This window comes from Coregonus lavaretus, assembly GCF_964263955.1.
Source record: "Coregonus lavaretus genome assembly, chromosome: 4".
In the NCBI taxonomy this organism is placed as follows: domain Eukaryota; kingdom Metazoa; phylum Chordata; class Actinopteri; order Salmoniformes; family Salmonidae; genus Coregonus; species Coregonus lavaretus.
The window spans coordinates 62,964,499-62,983,667 of NC_139991.1; the positions used below are offsets into that span (position 1 = coordinate 62,964,499).

The following is a 19,169-nucleotide window of genomic DNA, read 5'->3' on the forward strand; positions in this document are numbered from 1 at the left end:
GGTTTCTCACTCTCGGCAGGTGAACATTGCTCCAGCAACCTCTGGGTCTGATTCTGTCTCTGGGGAGGATCTAGTTATTTTACCTGGCTCTAGTGATGGTGCAGACAGATATTGGGGGCTAGCTGTGGTTTTCCCATTCCTGGTTCTCAGTACCTACATTAGACCATCCATCGCCTTGGTCCCTCTCTGTCTGTCCTACCAGTTTCACTCCTTCTGACCGAATGGCATACGTGATCCTCCCTGGGAGGGCCCCATCAGCCGTGCCTCTTTGGGAGACTGTTCCCCCTTGCTCTACCTGGTTGATCCTGCCATATTCTTGTCCCAAAGATTAAGACAAAGTCTTAGTACACATGGTCGGTACAGTGAAACCGTGAATGGCTCATTAAATCAGTTATGGTTCCATTGATCGCTTCAATGTTTCCTTGATAACTGTGGCAATTCTAGAGCTAAGAGTGCTGACCTTCGGGGACACATGCATTTATCAGACCCAAAACCCATACGGGGTGCTTTCGGTTGCCCCGGAAGCTTTTGGCGACCCTTTGTTGCACTGGCATCTCATTCAAATGTCTCCCCTATCAACGTTCAATGGTAGTTTCTGTGCCTACCATGGTGACCAAAGGTAACAGGGAATCAGGGTTTGATTCCGGAGAGGGAGCCTGAGAAACGGCTACCACATTTAAGGAAGGCAGCAGGCACACATATTATCCACTCCCGAATTGTGTAGGATTATGTATGTAGGTTTAGTGAAATTACTGTGAATCTTATTTATTTATTTACCTTTTATTTTAAAATGGAAGACTTATTGAGACCTAGGTCTCTTTTTTTAATGCATCCTATACATACAGTGAGGGAAAAAAGTATTTGATCCCCTGCTGATTTTGTACGTTTGCCCACTGACAAATAAATTATCAGTCTATAATTTTAATGGTAGGTTTATTTGAACAGTGAGAAACAGAATAACAACAACAAAAATCCAGAAAAACACGTCAAAATTTTTATAAATTCATTTGCATTTTAATGAGGGAAATAAGTATTTGACCCTCTCTCAATCAGAAAGATTTCTGGCTCCCAGGTGTCTTTTATACAGGTAACGAGCTGAGATTAGGAGCACACTCTTAAAGGGAGTGCTCCTAATCTCAGCTTGTTACCTGTATAAAATACACCTGTCCACAGAAGCAATCAATCAATCAGATTCCAAACTCTCCACCATGGCCAAGACCAAAGAGCTCTCCAAGGATGTCAGGGACAAGATTGTAGACCTACACAAGGCTGGAATGGGCTACAAGACCATCGCCAAGCAGCTTGGTGAGAAGGTGACAACAGTTGGTGTGATTATTCGCAAATGGAAGAAACACAAAATACCTTGTCAATCTCCCTCAGCTTGGGCCTCCATGCAAGATCTCACCTCGTGGAGTTGCAATGATCATGAGAACGGTGAGGAATCAGCCCAGAACTACACGGGAGGATCTTGTCAATGATCTCCAGGCAGCTGGGACCATAGTCACCAAGAAAACAATTGGTAACACACTACGCCGTGAAGGACTGAAATCCTGCAGCGCCCGCAAGGTCCCCCTGCTCAAGAAAGCACATATACAGGGCCATCTGAAGTTTACCAATGAACATCTGAATGATTCAGAGGAGAACTGAGTGAAAGTGTTGTGGTCAGATGAGACAGAAATCTTTGGAATCAACTAATCTCGCCGTGTTTGGAGGAGGAGGAATGCTGCCTATGACCCCAAGAACACCATCCCCACCGTCAAACATGGAGGTGGAAACATTATGCTTTGGGGGTGTTTTTCTGCTAAGGGGACAGGACAACTTCACCGCATCAAAGGGACGATGGACGGGACCATGTACCGTCAAATCTTGAGTGAGAACCTCCTTCCCTCAGCCAGGGCATTGAAAATGGGTCGTGGATGGGTATTCCAGCATGACAATGACCCAAAACACACAGCCAAGGCAACAAAGGAGTGGCTCAACAAGAAGCACATTAAGGTCCTGGAGTGGCCTAGCCAGTCTCCAGACCTTAATCCCATAGAAAATCTGTGGAGGGAGCTGAAGGTTCTAGTTGCCAAACGCCAGCCTCGAAACCTTAATGACTTGGAGAAGATCTGCAAAGAGGAGTGGAACAAAATCCCTCCTGAGATGTGTGCAAACCTGGTGGCCAACTACAAGAAATGTCTGACCTCTGTGATTGCCAACAAGGGTTTTGCCACCAAGTACTAAGTCATGTTTTGCAGAGGGGTCAATTATTTATTTCCCTCATTAAAATGCAAATCAATTTATAACATTTTTGACATGCGTTTTCACTGTTCAAATAAACCTGCCATAAAAATTATAGACTGATCATGTCTTTATCAGTGGGCAAATGTACAAAATCAGCAGGGGATCAAATACTTTTTTCCCTCACTGTACATATTCTTTTTACATATACAGTACCAGTCAAAAGTTTGGACACATTTTCTACATTGTAGAATAGTAGGTGAAGACATCAAAACTATGAAATAACACATATGGAATCATGTAGTAACCAAAAAAGTGTTAAACAAATCAAAATATATTCTTCAAATAGCCATCCTTTGCCTTGACGACAGCTTTGCACACTCTTGGCATTCTCTCAACCAGCTTCACCTGGAATGCTTTTCCAACAGTCTTGAAGAAGTTCCCACATATGCTGCTTTTCCTTCACTCTGCCGTCCGACTCATCCCAAACCATCTCAACTGGGTTGGGGTCGGGGGATTATGGAGGCCAGGTCATCTGATGCAGCACTCCATCATTCTCCTTCTTGGTACAATAGCCCTTACACAGCCTGGAGGTGTGTTGGGTCATTGTCCTGTTGAAAAACAAATGATAGTCCCACTAAGCCCAAACCAGATGGGATGGCGTATCGCTGCAGAATGATGCTGTGGTAGCCATGCTGGTTAAGTTTGCCTTGAACCAAAAATCTCAAATTTGGACTCCAGATCAAAGGACTAATTTCCACTGGTCTAATGTCCATTGCTCGTGTTTCCTGGCCCAAGCAGGTCTCTTCTTATTATTGGTGTCCTTTAGTAGTGGTTTCTTTGCAGCAATTCGACCATGAAGGCCTGATTCACACAGTCCCCTCTGAACAGTTGATGTTGAGATGTGTCTGTAACTTATTTGGGCTGCAATTTCTGAGGCTGGTAACTCTAATGAACTTATCCTCTACAGCAGAGGTAACTCTGGGTCTTCCATTCCTGTGGCGGTCCTCATGAGAGCCAGTTTCATCATAGCGCTTGATGGTGTTTGCGACTGCGCTTGAAGAAACTTTCAAAGTTCTTGACATTTTCCATATTGTCTGATCTTCATGTCTTAAAGTAATGATGGACTGTCATTTCTCTTTGCTTATTTGAGCTGTTCTTTCCATAATATGGACTTGGTCTTTTACCAAATAGGGCTATCTTCTGTATACCTTGTCACAACACAACTGATTGGCTCAAACGCATTAAGAAGGACAGAATTTCCACAAATTAACTTTTAAGAAGGCACACCTGTTAATTGAAATGCATTCCAGGTGTCTGCCTCATGAAGCTGGTTGAGAGAATGCCAAGAGTGTGCAAAGCTGTCATCAAGGCAAAGGGTGGTTATTTGAAGAATCTCAAATATAAAATATATTTTGATTCGTTTAAACTTGTTTGGTTTCTACATTATTCCATATGTGTTATTTCATAGTTTTGATGTCTTCACTATTATTCTACAATGTAAAAAATAATAAATAAAGAAAAACCCTTGAATGAGTAGGTATATCCAAACTTTTGACTGGTACTGTACATACAGTGGGGAGAAAAAGTATTTAGTCAGCCACCAATTGTGCAAGTTCTCCCACTTAAAAAGATGAGAGAGTCCTGTAATTTTCATCATAGGTACACATCAACTATGACAGACAAATTGAGAAAAAAAAATCCAGAAAATCACATTGTAGGATTTTTAATGAATTTATTTGCAAATCATGGTGGAAAATAAGTATTTGGTCACCTACAAACAAGCAAGATTTCTGGCTCTCACAGACCTGTAACTTCTTCTTTAAGAGGCTCCTCTGTCCTCCACTCGTTACCTGTATTAATGGCACCAGTTTGAACTTGTTATCAGTATAAAAGACACCTGTCCACAACCTCAAACAGTCACACTCCAAACTCCACTATGGCCAAGACCAAAGAGCTGTCAAAGGACACCAGAAACAACATTGTAGACCTGCACCAGGCTGGGAAGACTGAATCTGCAATAGGTAAGCAGCTTGGTTTGAAGAAATCAACTGTGGGAGCAATTATTAGGAAATGGAAGACATACAAGACCACTGATAATCTCCCTCGATCTGGGGCTCCACGCAAGATCTCACCCCGTGGGGTCAAAATGATCACAAGAACGGTGAGCAAAAATCCCAGAACCACACGGGGGGACCTAGTGAATGACCTGCAGAGAGCTGGGACCAAAGTAACAAAGCCTACCATCAGTAACACACTACGCCGCCAGGGACTCAAATCCTGCAGTGCCAGACGTGTCCCCCTGCTTAAGCCAGTACATGTCCAGGCCCGTCTGAAGTTTGCTAGAGTGCATTTGGATGATCCAGAAGAGGATTGGGAGAATGTCATATGGTCAGATGAAACCAAAATAGAACTTTTTGGTAAAAACTCAACTCGTCGTGTTTGGAGGACAAAGAATGCTGAGTTGCATCCAAAGAACACCATACCTACTGTGAAGCATGGGGGTGGAAACATCATGCTTTGGGGCTGTTTTTCTGCAAAGGGACCAGGACGACTGATCCGTGTAAAGGAAAGAATGAATGGGGCCATGTATCGTGAGATTTTGAGTGAAAACCTCCTTCCATCAGCAAGGGCATTGAAGATGAAACGTGGCTGGGTCTTTCAGCATGACAATGATCCCAAACACACCGCCCGGGCAACGAAGGAGTGGCTTCGTAAGAAGCATTTCAAGGTCCTGGAGTGGCCTAGCCAGTCTCCAGGTCTCAACCCCATAGAAAATCTTTGGAGGGAGTTGAAAGTCCGTGTTGCCCAGCGACAGCCCCAAAACATCACTGCTCTAGAGGAGATCTGCATGGAGGAATGGGCCAAAATACCAGCAACAGTGTGTGAAAACCTTGTGAAGACTTACAGAAAACGTTTGACCTGTGTCATTGCCAACAAAGGGTATATATCAAAGTATTGAGAAACTTTTGTTATTGACCAAATACTTATTTTCCACCATAATTTGCAAATAAATTCATTAAAAATCCTACAATGTGATTTTCTGGATTTTTTTCCCTCATTTTGTGTGTCATAGTTGACGTGTACCTATGATGAAAATTACAGGCCTCTCTCATCTTTTTAAGTGGGAGAATTTGCACAATTGGTGGCTGACTAAATAATTTTTTCCCCACTGTACATACATACATACATACAAACAGTAGGGCCTTGTAAACAATAAGGTAGTAATGTAGAGATCTAAGGGTCTTTAGCGAAGTCCAGCCAACCATTTGATTCAGGATGCAGTGATGAGTATCAGAACTGTCACCTGTAACAAAATGAAGGGCACTATGATAGATGGCATCCTAAGGTTTAAGAGTAGTAGCAGCTGCACTTTGATAAATAATATCACAATAATCAAGAACAGATATAAAGGTTGACTGAATAATGTGCTTCCTATTGCTTAGAGAAAGGCACAATCTGTTTCTGTAGAAAAAGCCAACTTTAAATCTTAGCTTCTTAACCAACTCATCTATATGTTTTTTAAATGTCAAATCCATATCAATCCAAATGCCTAAGTATTTATATGCGGGAACACGTTTGATTGGAGAACCTTCTAATGAGTGAACATGAAGTTAATCTAAAACCTTCTTACGAGAGTTTAAAAACATGTATTTCGTTTTGCCCGTATTAAGCACAAGTTTTAAATCAGCAAGGGATTCCTGCATTGCTATAAAATCTGACTGTAGTTTTGACACAGCCAGATCAACAGTTGGGGCAATAGCATGCATAATAGTATCATCCGCATATAGATTAAGTTTACAATTTTTAACAGATTGACCAATGGTGTTTACAGTGCCTTCGGAAAGTATCAGACCCGTTGACTTTTTCCACATTTTGTTACATTACTGCCTTATTCTAAAATGGATTAAATATATACAATTATTCAGCAATCTACATACAATACCCCATAATGACCAAGCGATAAGAGGTTTTTAGAAATTTTTGCAGATGTATAAAATTTGTAAAAAAGAAATACCTTATTTGCATAAGTATTCAGACCCTTTGCTATGAGACTCGAAATTGAGCTCCGGTGCATACTGTTTCCATTTATCATCCTTGAGATGTTTCTACAACTTGATTGGAGTCCACCTGTGGTAAATTCAATTGATTGGACATGATTTGGAAAGGAAACACACCTGTCTATATAAGGTCCCACAGTTGACAGTGCGTGTCAGAGCAAAAACCAAGCCATTAGGTCAAATGAATTGTCCATAGAGCGCCGAGACAGGATTGTGTCGAGGCACAGATCTGGGGAAGGGTATCAAAACATTTCTGCAGCATTGAAGGTCCCCAAAGAACACAGTGGCCTCCATCATTCTTAAATGGAAGAAGTTTGGAACCACCAAGACTCTTCCTAGAGCTCGCCGCCTGGCCAAACTGAGCAATTGGGGTAGAAGGGCCTTGGTCAGGGAGGTGACCAAGAACCCGATGGTCACTCTGCCAGAGCTCTAGAGTTCCTCTGTAGAGATGAGAGAACCTTCCAGAAGAACAACCATCTCTGCAGCACTCCACCAATCAAAGTAAAAGGCACATGACAGCCCGCTTGGAGTTTGCCAAAAGGCACCTAAAGACTCTCAGACCATGAGAAACAAGATTATCTGGTCTGATGAAACCAAGATTGAACTCTTTGGCCTGAATGCCAAGCGTCACATTTGGAGGAAACCTGGCACCATCCTTACGGTGAAGCATGGTGGTGGCAGAATCATGCTGTTGGGATGTTTTTCAGTGGCAGGGACTGGGAGACTAGTCAGGTTCACCTTCCAACAGGACAACAACCCTAAGTACACAGCCAAGACAACGCAGGAGTGACTTCGGGATAAGTCTCAGAATGTCCTTGAGTGGGCCAGCCAGAGCCTGGACTTAAACCTGATCAAACATCTTTGGAGGGACCTGAAAATAGCTGTGCAGCAACACTCCCCATCCAACCTGACAGAACTTGAGAGGATCTGCAGAGAAGAATGGGAGAAACTCCCCAAATACAGGTGTGCCAAGCTTGTAGCATCATACCCAAGAAGACTCGAGGCTGTAATCGCTGCCAAAGGTGCTTCAACAAAGTACTGAGTAAAGGGTCTGAATACTTATGTATATTTCAGTTTTCTATTTTTAATAAATTAGCAAACATTTCTAAAGACCTGCTTTTGGAAAGCACAAGCTGCTTTCCATACTTTTGGAATATTTCCTGATAAAATAGTTAAATAAAAAATGTGGGTTATTGAACTAACAATGAGACACTTGAGTATCATCATTATACAAGGAAATTGTGTTTTTTCATTTGAAATTCCATTATATGATTACTGATTTTAAAGACAGAAGTAACTAATAAATAAATAAAGGTGAAATAAAAAAATAAAAAATAAAACTAAATAATTAGTGCAAATATTTTTCTTAACTATTTGAGAATCATTCAACCTTTATAATAACATACATTAGAATGTCACACCAGAAGACAAATTCAAGGCACTAATGCATGAAATGGTTCATTTAAGTTTGATATAAACTCAAACTTGAAGGTGGCCATAACATTTTGAGTTGTTTAGACAAAGCTGTGTTCGAATACTCAAACTAACCGCACTAACCGTACTATTTGTGACGTAAATTGAGTATGTAGTATGCTTATTTGTCATAGTATGGATATAGTTAGTATGCCAAAAGCTCCCGGATTTCATACTACATTCGCCAAAATACAAAGTAAACAAGCAGTGGACACTATTTCCGTATTTTAGGGCCCATAATGCAATTCTTCAGAAAATGGACGTGGCTTCACAGCGTTTTCAGATTTGAAGAAAATTGTGGAAAATAAGTCTGACGAGAGCGGACACAAATTCATTGCTTTAATTATGACAAATGTTAAGAAAATGTAATAAAGTAATTACTTTTAAAATAAGTTACGTTACACGTTATGTTGGCTGACAATTTGTTAGCTATGCTATCCTTAAGAACCGCATTGCATATCATTACAGCAGTATGTACCGGTATGTTAGCGAGCTACCTAACGTTAGTTGGCTACTAATACATCAAACTTGCCAGTATATTAACTATATGCTATCTAACTAACTACCCAACGTTTATTGACTTGATTATTCACGTCATTCTTCGCTTAGCTAAGGGGTATAGTCGTTGTGCGTTCTCAATGGACGTTGTTAATGAAGTCGTAAGATGTCTAGCTAGTAATGTGTTATACTAACAAGCTAGCAAGAGGTTGCATAGCAACAGCATCAACTTCCGGTAGACGGGCGTAGCGCTAGTACGCTCAACTGAAAGGATACCGTTCGTTTACAGTATACTAAAATGAACTAATAGTATGTAGTATTTACTCATTAAGTATGTAGTATGCAATATGTTAGTATGGGTATTTGAACACAGCCATAGTTTATTGTAACTAGTTTTTTTTTACTTTCACTTTTAGAGGAAATACTTTTTTCTCTTTTGTTTTGTCTATATGACAACTACCCACCTACATGTAACAGTATCTCTTGCGCTTTTGACAATGATTTCACATGAGGCCAATTTCACAATTATACTGTATATGCCTAAAATACTTATAACCACTAGGCTAATAAATAAACATGTTTTTCTTTCGATTATTTAATTTCCTACATCATGTTATTTCAAGTTATCCATTTGGAGCTCAACATCATGTTGTTAAAACATTTTTTAATTGGGCATGCCTATAAGTTGGGCAATTGAAGGCATCTAGGGCTTATGTTAACTTTGATTGTGTTCGATAAAAATGAAAGACCTTTCAAATGTTTGAATGCAATGTTGTATGCAACATTATCAGCAAGTGACTTGATGCCTATGGTGTAATTTTGCAACAAAAAATATGTTTACTCCAAACGGAAAATGCAAACGAGAGTTTCTATTGGTCAAATTCAGGTAGGTCCCTCCCTGTTTCATTCAGGTATGTCTGTCCCCCGTTTTTGTTGCAAAACATTTACCATTGCAACATTTGATGATCAGACACATTCACCGTGGTTCTTTGAAGCGTGTTACCTATAGAGTTCACAGATGGCGATGCCTCAAGGGGCTCCGTGTTTTTTTAATATACACATTTCAAGAATCAAGTAATGTGTGAATCAAGTCATATTCCCAATCATTTGCAACAATGTCAATGAGCATCATCACTATCTTTCCTTTGCGGTACCTCAAACTGTCATGATTACCAGCTGAGATTAAACCTTTATGAGTTGATTTTACTCCTGGCTCATTCGTCTGGGCAGTGTCTTAACATCATCCTAAAACCTACTCTGAGCTGGGATTTTTGTTGTTGTCTTGAAACTGGTTTTAACAGGATTCCTAGGACCTTTTCTGAGATGCTTTGTGGATACGGGCCCTCATCTGATTATTTGAATATGACTTGATTCTTGAAATGTGTATATATTAAAAAACGGAGCCCCTTGAGACCAGAGACTAAATATAGTATGGTACAGAAAGGGCTGTAGTTCACAAACGACAATGAGTTTAATCATATATTTGGCATATATGGGCTTAGAACAGGTCAAATAACAATACTATATGCTTTTAAACAATTTTTATTCTGAAATGTATTTCAAAATACATATGCTGAATGATTTTAATAATAATTTCACATTTTCTCAAAATCCCAAATTTGATTGACGCTGGGAGTATGATAGATAAAGACAATCGTAACATTTCCATTTTGTTTGTCTTGACACGTAACTATTTTGCACCACATTTCATGCATTTAAACCAAACAGAATTTGTTCTGTGCCACATTTTGATATTGTAATAAATATAGTTAGAGAATGTGAATGGGTTAAAGACATGCTCTGGAACTTTGGCTACTAGTAAGTATTTTTTAAACCTCCTGCTTTGGGCCGGATGTGTCAATGTGTAGTTCATACAGTTGAAGTCGGAAGTTTACATACTCTTCGGTTGGAGTCATAAAACTAGTTTTTCAACCACTCCACAAATTTCTTGTTAACAAACTATAGTTTTGGCAAGTCGGTTAGGACATCTACTTTGTGCATGACACAAGTCATTTTTCCAACAATTGTTTACAGATTATTTCACTTATTATTCACTGTATCACAATTCCAGTGGGTCAGAAGTTTACATACACTAAGTTGACTGTGCCTTTAAACAGCTTGGAAAATTCCAGAAAATGATGTCATGGCTTTAGAAGCTTCTGATAGGCTAATTGACCTCATTTGAGTAAATTTGAGGTGTACCTGTGGATGTATTTCAAGGCCTACCTTCAAACTCAGTGCCTCTTTGCTTGACATCATGGGAAAATCAAAATAAATCAGCCAAGACCGCAGAAAAAAAATTGTAGACCTCCACAAGTCTGGTTCATCCTTGGGAGCAATTTCCAAACGCCTGAAGGTACCACGTTCATCTGTACAAACAATAGTACGCAAGTTTAAACACCATGGGACCACGCAGCCATCATACTGCTCAGGAAGGAGTCTCCTAGAGATGAATGTACTTTGGTGCGAAAAGTGCAAATCAATCCCTGAACAACAGCAAAGGACCTTGTGAAGATGCTGGAGGAAACAGGTACAAAAGTATCTATATCCAGACTACGGTTTGCAACTGCACATGGGGACACAGATCGTACTTTTTGGAGAAATGTCCTCTAGTCTGATGAAACAAAAATAGAACTGTTTGGCCATAATGACCATCGTTATGTTTGGAGGAAAAAGGGAGTGGCTTGCAAGCCGACGAACACCATCCCAACCGTGAAGCACGGGGGTGGCAGCATCATGCTGTGGGGGTGCTTTGCTGCAGGAGGGACTGGTGCACTTCACAAAATAGATGGCATCATCAGGAAGGAAAATTATGTGGATATATTGAAGCAACATCTCAAGACATCAGTCAGGAAGTTAAAGCTTGGTCGCAAATGGGTCTTCCAAATGGACAATGACCCCAAGCAGACTTCCAAAGTTGTGGCAAAATGGCTTAAGGACAACAAAGTCAAGGTATTGGAGTGGCCATCACAAAGCCCTGACCTCAATCCTATAGAAAATTTGTGGGCAGAACTGAAAAAGCGTGTGCGAGCAAGGAGGCCTACAAGCCTGACTCAGTTACACCAGCTCTGTCAGGAGGAATGGGCCAAAATTCAACCAACTTATTGTGGGAAGCTTGTGGAAGGCTACCTGAAATGTTTGACCCAAGTTAAACAATTTAAAGGCAATGCTACCAAATACTAATTGAGTGTATGTAAACTTCTGACCCACTGGGAATGTGATGAAATAAATAAAATCTGAAATAAATCATTCTCTCTACTATTATTCTGACATTTCACATTCTTCAAATAAAGTGGTGATCCTAACTGACCTAAGACAGGGAATTTTTACTAGGATTAAATGTCAGGAATTGTGAAAAACTGAGTTTAAATGTATTTGGCTAAGGTGTATGTAAACTTCTGACTTCAACTGTACATTCATAATCTGTGAGCAGAATTGCTGTTTTACCTCAATTAGACACATAATCCCTAGTTTCAAAGTAATTGTTTACTGGGAGCAGTGCAGCGCCATTTTCCCCCATGTGGGCCAGCCCTCTAGCAATTAGAGTTCAAACCAGTAAGCTTCAGCCCCTCGCCATTTGAGTGACGGCTAGCAAGATGCACACACAGCAGCGAGAGAGATGGCAATGATGTGATTCACATATCTGCACATACGGTATGTGATGTAGTAAGCAATTTTTGGGGACGACTTTTGGCTTGTGAGTGCTACTTTCAGAACTACTGGCTAAGTATACAAAAGGACCAGAGAATATCTTTAAGGCTAGTAATACATATTTGAAACCAGTATGTTTGATAAGAGATAAATCAATTAACTGATTGTTTCTGCTCATTACAACATAATTATTGTTTAAGAGATCATTGTTTGTTTTTAAGGCTTGTTAGTAGCCTAATCCATAATATTAGTTTATGATCATAGAAATACTGTATATATTTATAAGACTCTTCATATCAGCTATCCAGTACTGTCCCAAGACCCAGATACTCTGTCATATCCAAACTCTCCAACCTACCAACCCACCCTCTCTTTCGCTCTCTTTCGCGCTCTCTCTCTCTCTCTCTCTCTCTCTCTCTCTCTCTCTCTCTCTCTCTCTCTCTCTCTCTCTCTCTCTCTCTCTCTCTCTCTCTCTCTCTCTCTCTCTCTCTCTCTCTCTCTCTCTCTCTCTCTCTCTCTCTCTCTCTCTCTCTCTCTCTCTCTCTCTCTCTCTCTCTCTCTCTCTCTCTCTCTCTCTTTTCTAGCTCTCTCCCTCCCACCCTCCCTCTCTGAGTTCATCTTTCATCAGACTTTCAGCATCAGATATTCATAAGCTTTTTATCCATGCCAGTGAAATTAATATGATCAATCATTCTTTGTCTTCAACCGCGTAAGTGTTTAGCTGGAGGGAGCTGACAGTCAAAGGCTGTCTGAAATGGCACCCTTTTTACTAATGAGGGCCCATAGGGCTCTGGTCAAATGTAGTGTACTATATAGGGAATAGAGTGCCGTTTGGGACGCATCCACATAGTAATTACTAGACCGCTATGTCAGTGTGATCATTCGGTTCTCTGTTCCATAGTTGTCCTTAAGTGGGATGATGCTAGGAACAAATGCAGCTTTCAACACTGTTTTTCATAATTGAATTGTAATAAGATATTCAGAAGAAGTTGGTGTACTCAATGCTGAGTCAGATGCTGAGCTATAGTCAACCTCAATGCTCTTTGTCATCGTGTGTACATTGTGGTTATCTAGTAGACTGACTGCATACAGAGTTACCCTGTATTGTAGTCATGCAGCCATTTGTACTGCATGTCTTTGTGCATAATTTTTTTTGAATGAGTCATTTTATGAGTTATCAATGACATGATGAAGACAATCCAATTTGACTCACTAGTCATTAGTCACTGAAATTGAATAGAGGGAAAATATTCCCAATAATCAGTTGAATCAATAGAGAAATTATGTTCAGCTCACATATAACTATCAGGCTTGTAGTGGGGGTCGAATGTGATTCAACACACACTCACATGAACACACAAGTATTAGGCTAGATATGAAATACATCATGTCTGTCATCATGCTTGTACAGTATGGGACCTTTGTACATAACAATTTACTTTTCAGCCAATGAATGCTCAGACACCTGACATTAGATGATGTTGCTCCTCCTACTTTAACAGACACATGTTGCCAGGGGTGACCAAGTGTAGATAGATGGGTAGTCAGAAGTAACTTGATTCTGCTTAGGAAATTATGTATCTTGATGTCTCTGGTTTAGTGTGGCTGGCCAAGGGTTTGGCGGTGGGTGCTATTCATTAGGGCATGCAGGGAACCATTTGAAAATGTTTTGCAACAGATATTTTTTCCACCTTTTATTTATACAGGTAAGTCAATTAAGAATAAATTCTTATTTACAATGATGACCTCATTGGACCGGTAAGTCCACTTAGTCCCTCACCGTTTCAGTCAATTTTCTCATTTGGTGCCTAATGAACTGGATCCTGGAACTGGACAGTCAGGGAAGGGATGTGGTTTTCCCCACCTCTAAACACATTGACCCTGATGTTAGCCTGTCATTACTGAGGGTTGGATCCCCCTGATGTAATAGGACATCTCCCTGTTATTAGCTAACTACTTGTTTGTGAGCTGAGGCTTTTTGCAGTTTATACACACGTGTGCGCGAGTGTATGGACATCTGGGTGAATCAGCCAGAAGAAAATTGATCTGATTAAATCCTGCACACGCATTCTATGGGCTCAACATCCTCTTTTGCTGTTTCTGACTAAATTACTCACCCAGTCACACTGATTTTGGGTAAACAATAATGTAAAACATTCCCAGGTACATCATCTTCTAACTTTGAGTTTACACTTTAACAAAGAACGCCCTATTTGTATCGCTGACATCATGGGTATGTGTTTGTGTGTTGTTAATACCTGCTGTGCTTATTATTGCGTCATCATTCAAAATATGACATTTCCACATAATGGCCTAGTTTGTTTAGCTTATTGCTTTCTTCCTGAAGTACATATGGCTAGGCTAGATGGTGTGGTTTGATCCCATTTGATCATTACATCATTACATCCATAGGTCATCAGGATTGACATCTTAGTCCATAACCTGAATGACTTACGACAGAGGTATGATTGTAGGTATTAGATGTAATTATTTTGTTTGGATATGTCTGTATGGTATTAACTAAGGCTGGAAATTGCCAGGGACCAATAATATTATCACCATACTTAGGTGCCGATACGATAAGTATTGCCATTCTCCCTATTATTTATGTATTGCGATTCGATCCTGCGATGTTGTTTGCGATTTGATGTTCCAAATATATTGCTCACTATATGTCTGGTGCAGAGGGACAAGAGAGTGCATGAGAAAACATTTTGATAAAAGGGCTAAGAACATGTTGGCTCACTATTTAAAAAGAAGATGGAGAACAAGCTAGCTATAGGATGAAAAATACAGGAGTTTTAAAAATATATTTTTTAATCTATACTTGGAGTCAAATATCAATATAATATCTTCCAGAAATAATATTGCGATATGTAACTGTATCTATTTTGTTTCCCCATCACTAGTGTTAACTCAATTATTCTTCAGGCAATGTTGACATAGGAACAGAGGATTGTTTAGATGAGACAGGGAGAGCTTATTAGTCTGACCATACAAGACATTATGGTGTGTCCTTAGTCTGCAGGAAACAAACTCATTACTGAAGCTCTTTAACCTCTATTGGATCGGTGTCCCTTATACGGGACGGTTGCTGCTCAATATGCGATATGTGACTAGAATGGTGTTGTAAACAACAGACAACCTTCCGGGACATAGACATGTCTTATATGGGCAGAAAGCTTAAATTCTTGTTAATCTAACTGTGGTGTCCAATTTACAGTAGCTATTACAGCTAAAAAATACCATGCTATTGTTTGAGGATAGTGCACAACAACAAAACACTTTTATCACGGCAACTGGTTTGGTACATTCACCTCTGAAGGTAAGTAATGTACTTACATTCAGTAATCTTGCTCTGATTTGTCATCCTGAGGGTCCCAGAGATAACATGTAGTGTAGTTTTGTAATTTTTATATTCATATGTAGGAACTGGGCTCTACAGTTTGACCTCTGGCTCCACACCCACCCCGCCCGGCCATCTAGATGTGTGACTGTTAGTGTCTTTTCTGTAGGGAAGCTAATAATCCATCATGTATGACATTCCTGGAAGTGTGCAAACTTAAATGTTGTATTACCATAGCATTTTTGTATGTTCTCTATAGTTACGTACTTGAAAACCAATTCGGCACATTTGGGAAAACTGGCAGACTTCATACAAAATATTGTGTGGTGATGTAATTCTTCACTGGATCAGTCTGAAACATTGTACACACACTGCTGCCATCTAGTGCACAACATCAAAATTACATCTAGAATCCTAAATCACTGTCTGGCCTTTCTCTTGCATTTCAAAGATGATGCAAAAAAAGTATATTTTACCAGATCTAATGTGTTAAATTCTCCTACATTAATTTGACATTTCCACAAACTTCAAAGTGTTTCCTTTCAAATGATATCAAGAATATGCATATCCTTGCTTCAGGTCCTGAGCTACAAGCAGTTAGATTTGGGTATGTCATTTTAGGCGAAAATTGAAAAAAGGGTCCGATCATTAAGAGGTTAACTCTGAGACAATAAGGTTGGCTTTTCCATTATACACTCCAATACCAATTACCAAACTGTAATAGATGCAAAGTTTGAATTGGCAATTATAATTTTAATGTTTTTGCAGAATGCTTGATTAAAGCTGGTAAGAAAGCACATTGCTCCTGCTACTCAGACGAGACACAGAGAGACGTACAGATGTCCAGACAGACAGATGTCCTCACTCCTCAGGAAGGCCTAGGCCACTAAGGCCAGGCAGACTGTGCAGTCTGTGTGTACATCCATTGGACCTGCTGTGGAGGGGGTGAGATCATAGCTACCTCACAGGTTTATTTCAGGCCTGTACACTACACCACATTACCTCTGGGTATGTTTGCTGTGGCTAGAGTAGAGAAGGGACTCGGGACAGGTGCTGCTGGCTTGGTTTTATTCGCACATCCAATGTTTCTAAGCAGGTACAAAAGATATCCTCGAAAAATGAATAAATCACGGTGGAAAAACTTGAATCACTGTGGAAAGACGGCCAATGGTAGTCATCTCTGAATTGCTAGTTTAACTCAAGATTCTTTTAACCATTTCCTTTCGGAGTCCTAGTTGAATGACCGGTGAAGAAGATGGGTTGATAGCCACATCGACACTACAGCAGACAATAAATATAGCTGAAGTAACTCCTCTTGAACCATAGATTACCACTGATATCATATGGTATTTAAAAGCTAACAATCCCTTTAATAATACATTTAATATTCTCCTCAGATGAGGGACAACCACACAGGGAGTGTCTGATTTTCATAACCTTTATTGGATTTTCTTTATCAATCGTAAGCTGTTCATACAGTGAGTGCGTGTGTTTGCGTTCCACAATGAAGGTTAATAAAACTGAAGGCTATCTGTGGGCATTGGTGTTGGGTTACAGCATCAGTCTGTTGGCTGATCCTCATCTGTATGTCTGTCTGTCCATCCGTCTATCTGTCAGTAGTGGGTCATTCAGCCTCCAAGACAGACGTCAGACTAACTCTTAACCAGATAGTTGTATCAAGGGCTTAACAATACTTCTTATGATCTTGCTGCCCATCCACATCAGAACACTTTAACACATTTACATTTACATTTACATTAACACAACAATGAGTCTGATGTTATGCTGTTTGTCATGGCTCAATATAGCTCCGTCTGTTCACGCTGGTGGGGCATCAAACAGGTGAGGCACGTAGAGAGATCAACACCACTAAGCTGAACAGTGATTCTAGGCTTTATGTGGTCTTTGTAATGTTCTCTTCCCTGTACTCTCTCGTCTTCTGTAAGCCTGGTATAGCCACAGTATAGTAGTCGAGATATTCCCAGATTGCTTGTATGCAACGTGTTTGTGTGTGAGTACAGTTTGCAACCCTGACTGTGATAATGGAAGGCCATTGTGTGTGTGTGTGTGTGTGTGTGTGTGTGTTCTCCTCAGACACTGGGAGGCCATTAAGAGGTGGGATGAAGCCATCCAGCTGACTCCAGACAACCCTCTACTGTATGAGATGAAGTCCCAGGTACATTACAATACTACAGCTCTCTGCCACTTATCCTCCTGCTGCTCCTCCTCCTCCTGCTGCTCTCCCTCCTCTTCCTCAGCCCCTTCTAAGCCTCTACTGTAGGAGCTGACGTCCCAGGTACGTTACAGTACCACAGCTGTCAGCCACTTATCCTGTTCTCCAACTCTCCAGTCCTCAGACCACAGCCAGCCAGTTAGGGACAGATACAGCCAGTTAGGGCCAGATACAGCCAGTTAGGGACAGATACAGCCAGTTGGGGCCAGATGGGGCCAGATACAGCCAGATGGGGCCAGATACAGCCAGTTGGGGCCAGATACAGCCAGTTGGGGCCAGATACAGCCAGTTGGGGCCAGATACAGCCAGTTGGGGCCAGATACAGCCAGTTGGGGCCAGATACAGCCAGTTGGGGCCAGATACAGCCAGATGGGGCCAGATACGGCAAGATACAGCCAGAAAACAATTGCCTCAGTCTGTCTCTGCTACACACAGAACATGTTGTTTTGTATGATCCTTTTTTGTCTCTTTCTTGTTCTCTGTGCTGGTACAGTACAAACATAGTCTGTCTGTCGACTGTAACTTCCTGATACAAACTGTCAGAAGTAAGTTACTCCTGGAAGCTCTCTGACAGGTGATCAATTAAGTTTAGGACATTTTTGTACTTGAGCTGTGCCATGAAAAACACAGCCTGCTGTGAAACTACACAGCTGGAGATTTCAAAGTGAATCTCTTCATACAAGGACAGTGAGTAGAGGATAGACATTTTTGTTCTAGATGGTCAAAGATTGTGTGTGTGTGTGTGTGTGTGTGTCACTGTGTGTGTGTGCATGTTGACGTGTTCGTGATCCCATGTCATCAGGATGTTCTCAGTTCTCACCTAACCCTCTCCCAGCTGCAACATTTGGTATGCTTTAAAGTGAGAGCAGAGGACGGTGGTCTGGTCGGCATGGTGATGACACCGTGGAAACTATCCAGCCTGGGCTCCACTGGGAGTATCAGTGTGGGCACCACCTCATTTTGTGGGCAGTGTGCACATAGCCTGTCTTCTCTCAATAGCAATGCCATGCTCACTGAGTCTGTACATAGTCAAAGCTTTCCTTGTGTCAGTCACAGTGGCCAGATATTCTACCCTATGTACTCTCTGTTTAGGGCCAAACAGCATTCCAGTTTGCTCAGTTTTTTGGTTAATTCCTTCCAATGTGTCATAATTCTCTTTTTGTTTTCTCCTAATTTGGTTGGGTGTAATTTGGTTGTCTCTCTCTCTCCCTCTCTTCCTTCTTCCCTCCCTCCCTGACACCCAGGTGTCAATGAGAGTAGAGATCAGACTAGCTAACCAACAGAGATGTGATGGGGGGAGGGGGTGGGGAGAATCATAGAGCAGAGCAGCTGGCTATCCCTGACTGTGATCTATAGTCACACCACGTGTCCCCGCACTACTCCAACAGTATCTGTAGCACAATTCACTTTATCCTTATATATAGCCTTAACCTTTCCAATCAGCATTTTCCCTCCACGCTTTTAATGGCTGACATTATCAACCATGATATTACATCTGAGGATAATTTAATTACGCATCCTCATTTAGCCAAGTTCTCAAATACTCTGCTATATCTTTGGCTGCTACATAACTTTATTAGTCATGTTTTAAAAGGGATCAGAAACACACAGAACTCTATTTGTATGCTGTGTAGCAGAGGAGACATTTCCCTCCCTCATTAAATTATATTCTGATGTGTTTCAT

The 19,169-nt window shown here is 40.8% G+C and overlaps 1 protein-coding gene across 1 annotated transcript in view; it reads left to right on the forward strand.

The window, feature by feature from the left end:
• ttc33 (tetratricopeptide repeat domain 33) overlaps positions 1-19,169 on the forward strand; it is a 49,661-nt gene that overhangs the window by 23,731 nt on the left and 6,761 nt on the right. Inside the window, exon 3 of the mRNA XM_084160427.1 lies at positions 17,347-17,428. Within this exon, the coding sequence (XP_084016553.1) occupies positions 17,347-17,428 (82 nt within the window). The remainder of the gene's footprint in view (positions 1-17,346; positions 17,429-19,169) is intronic.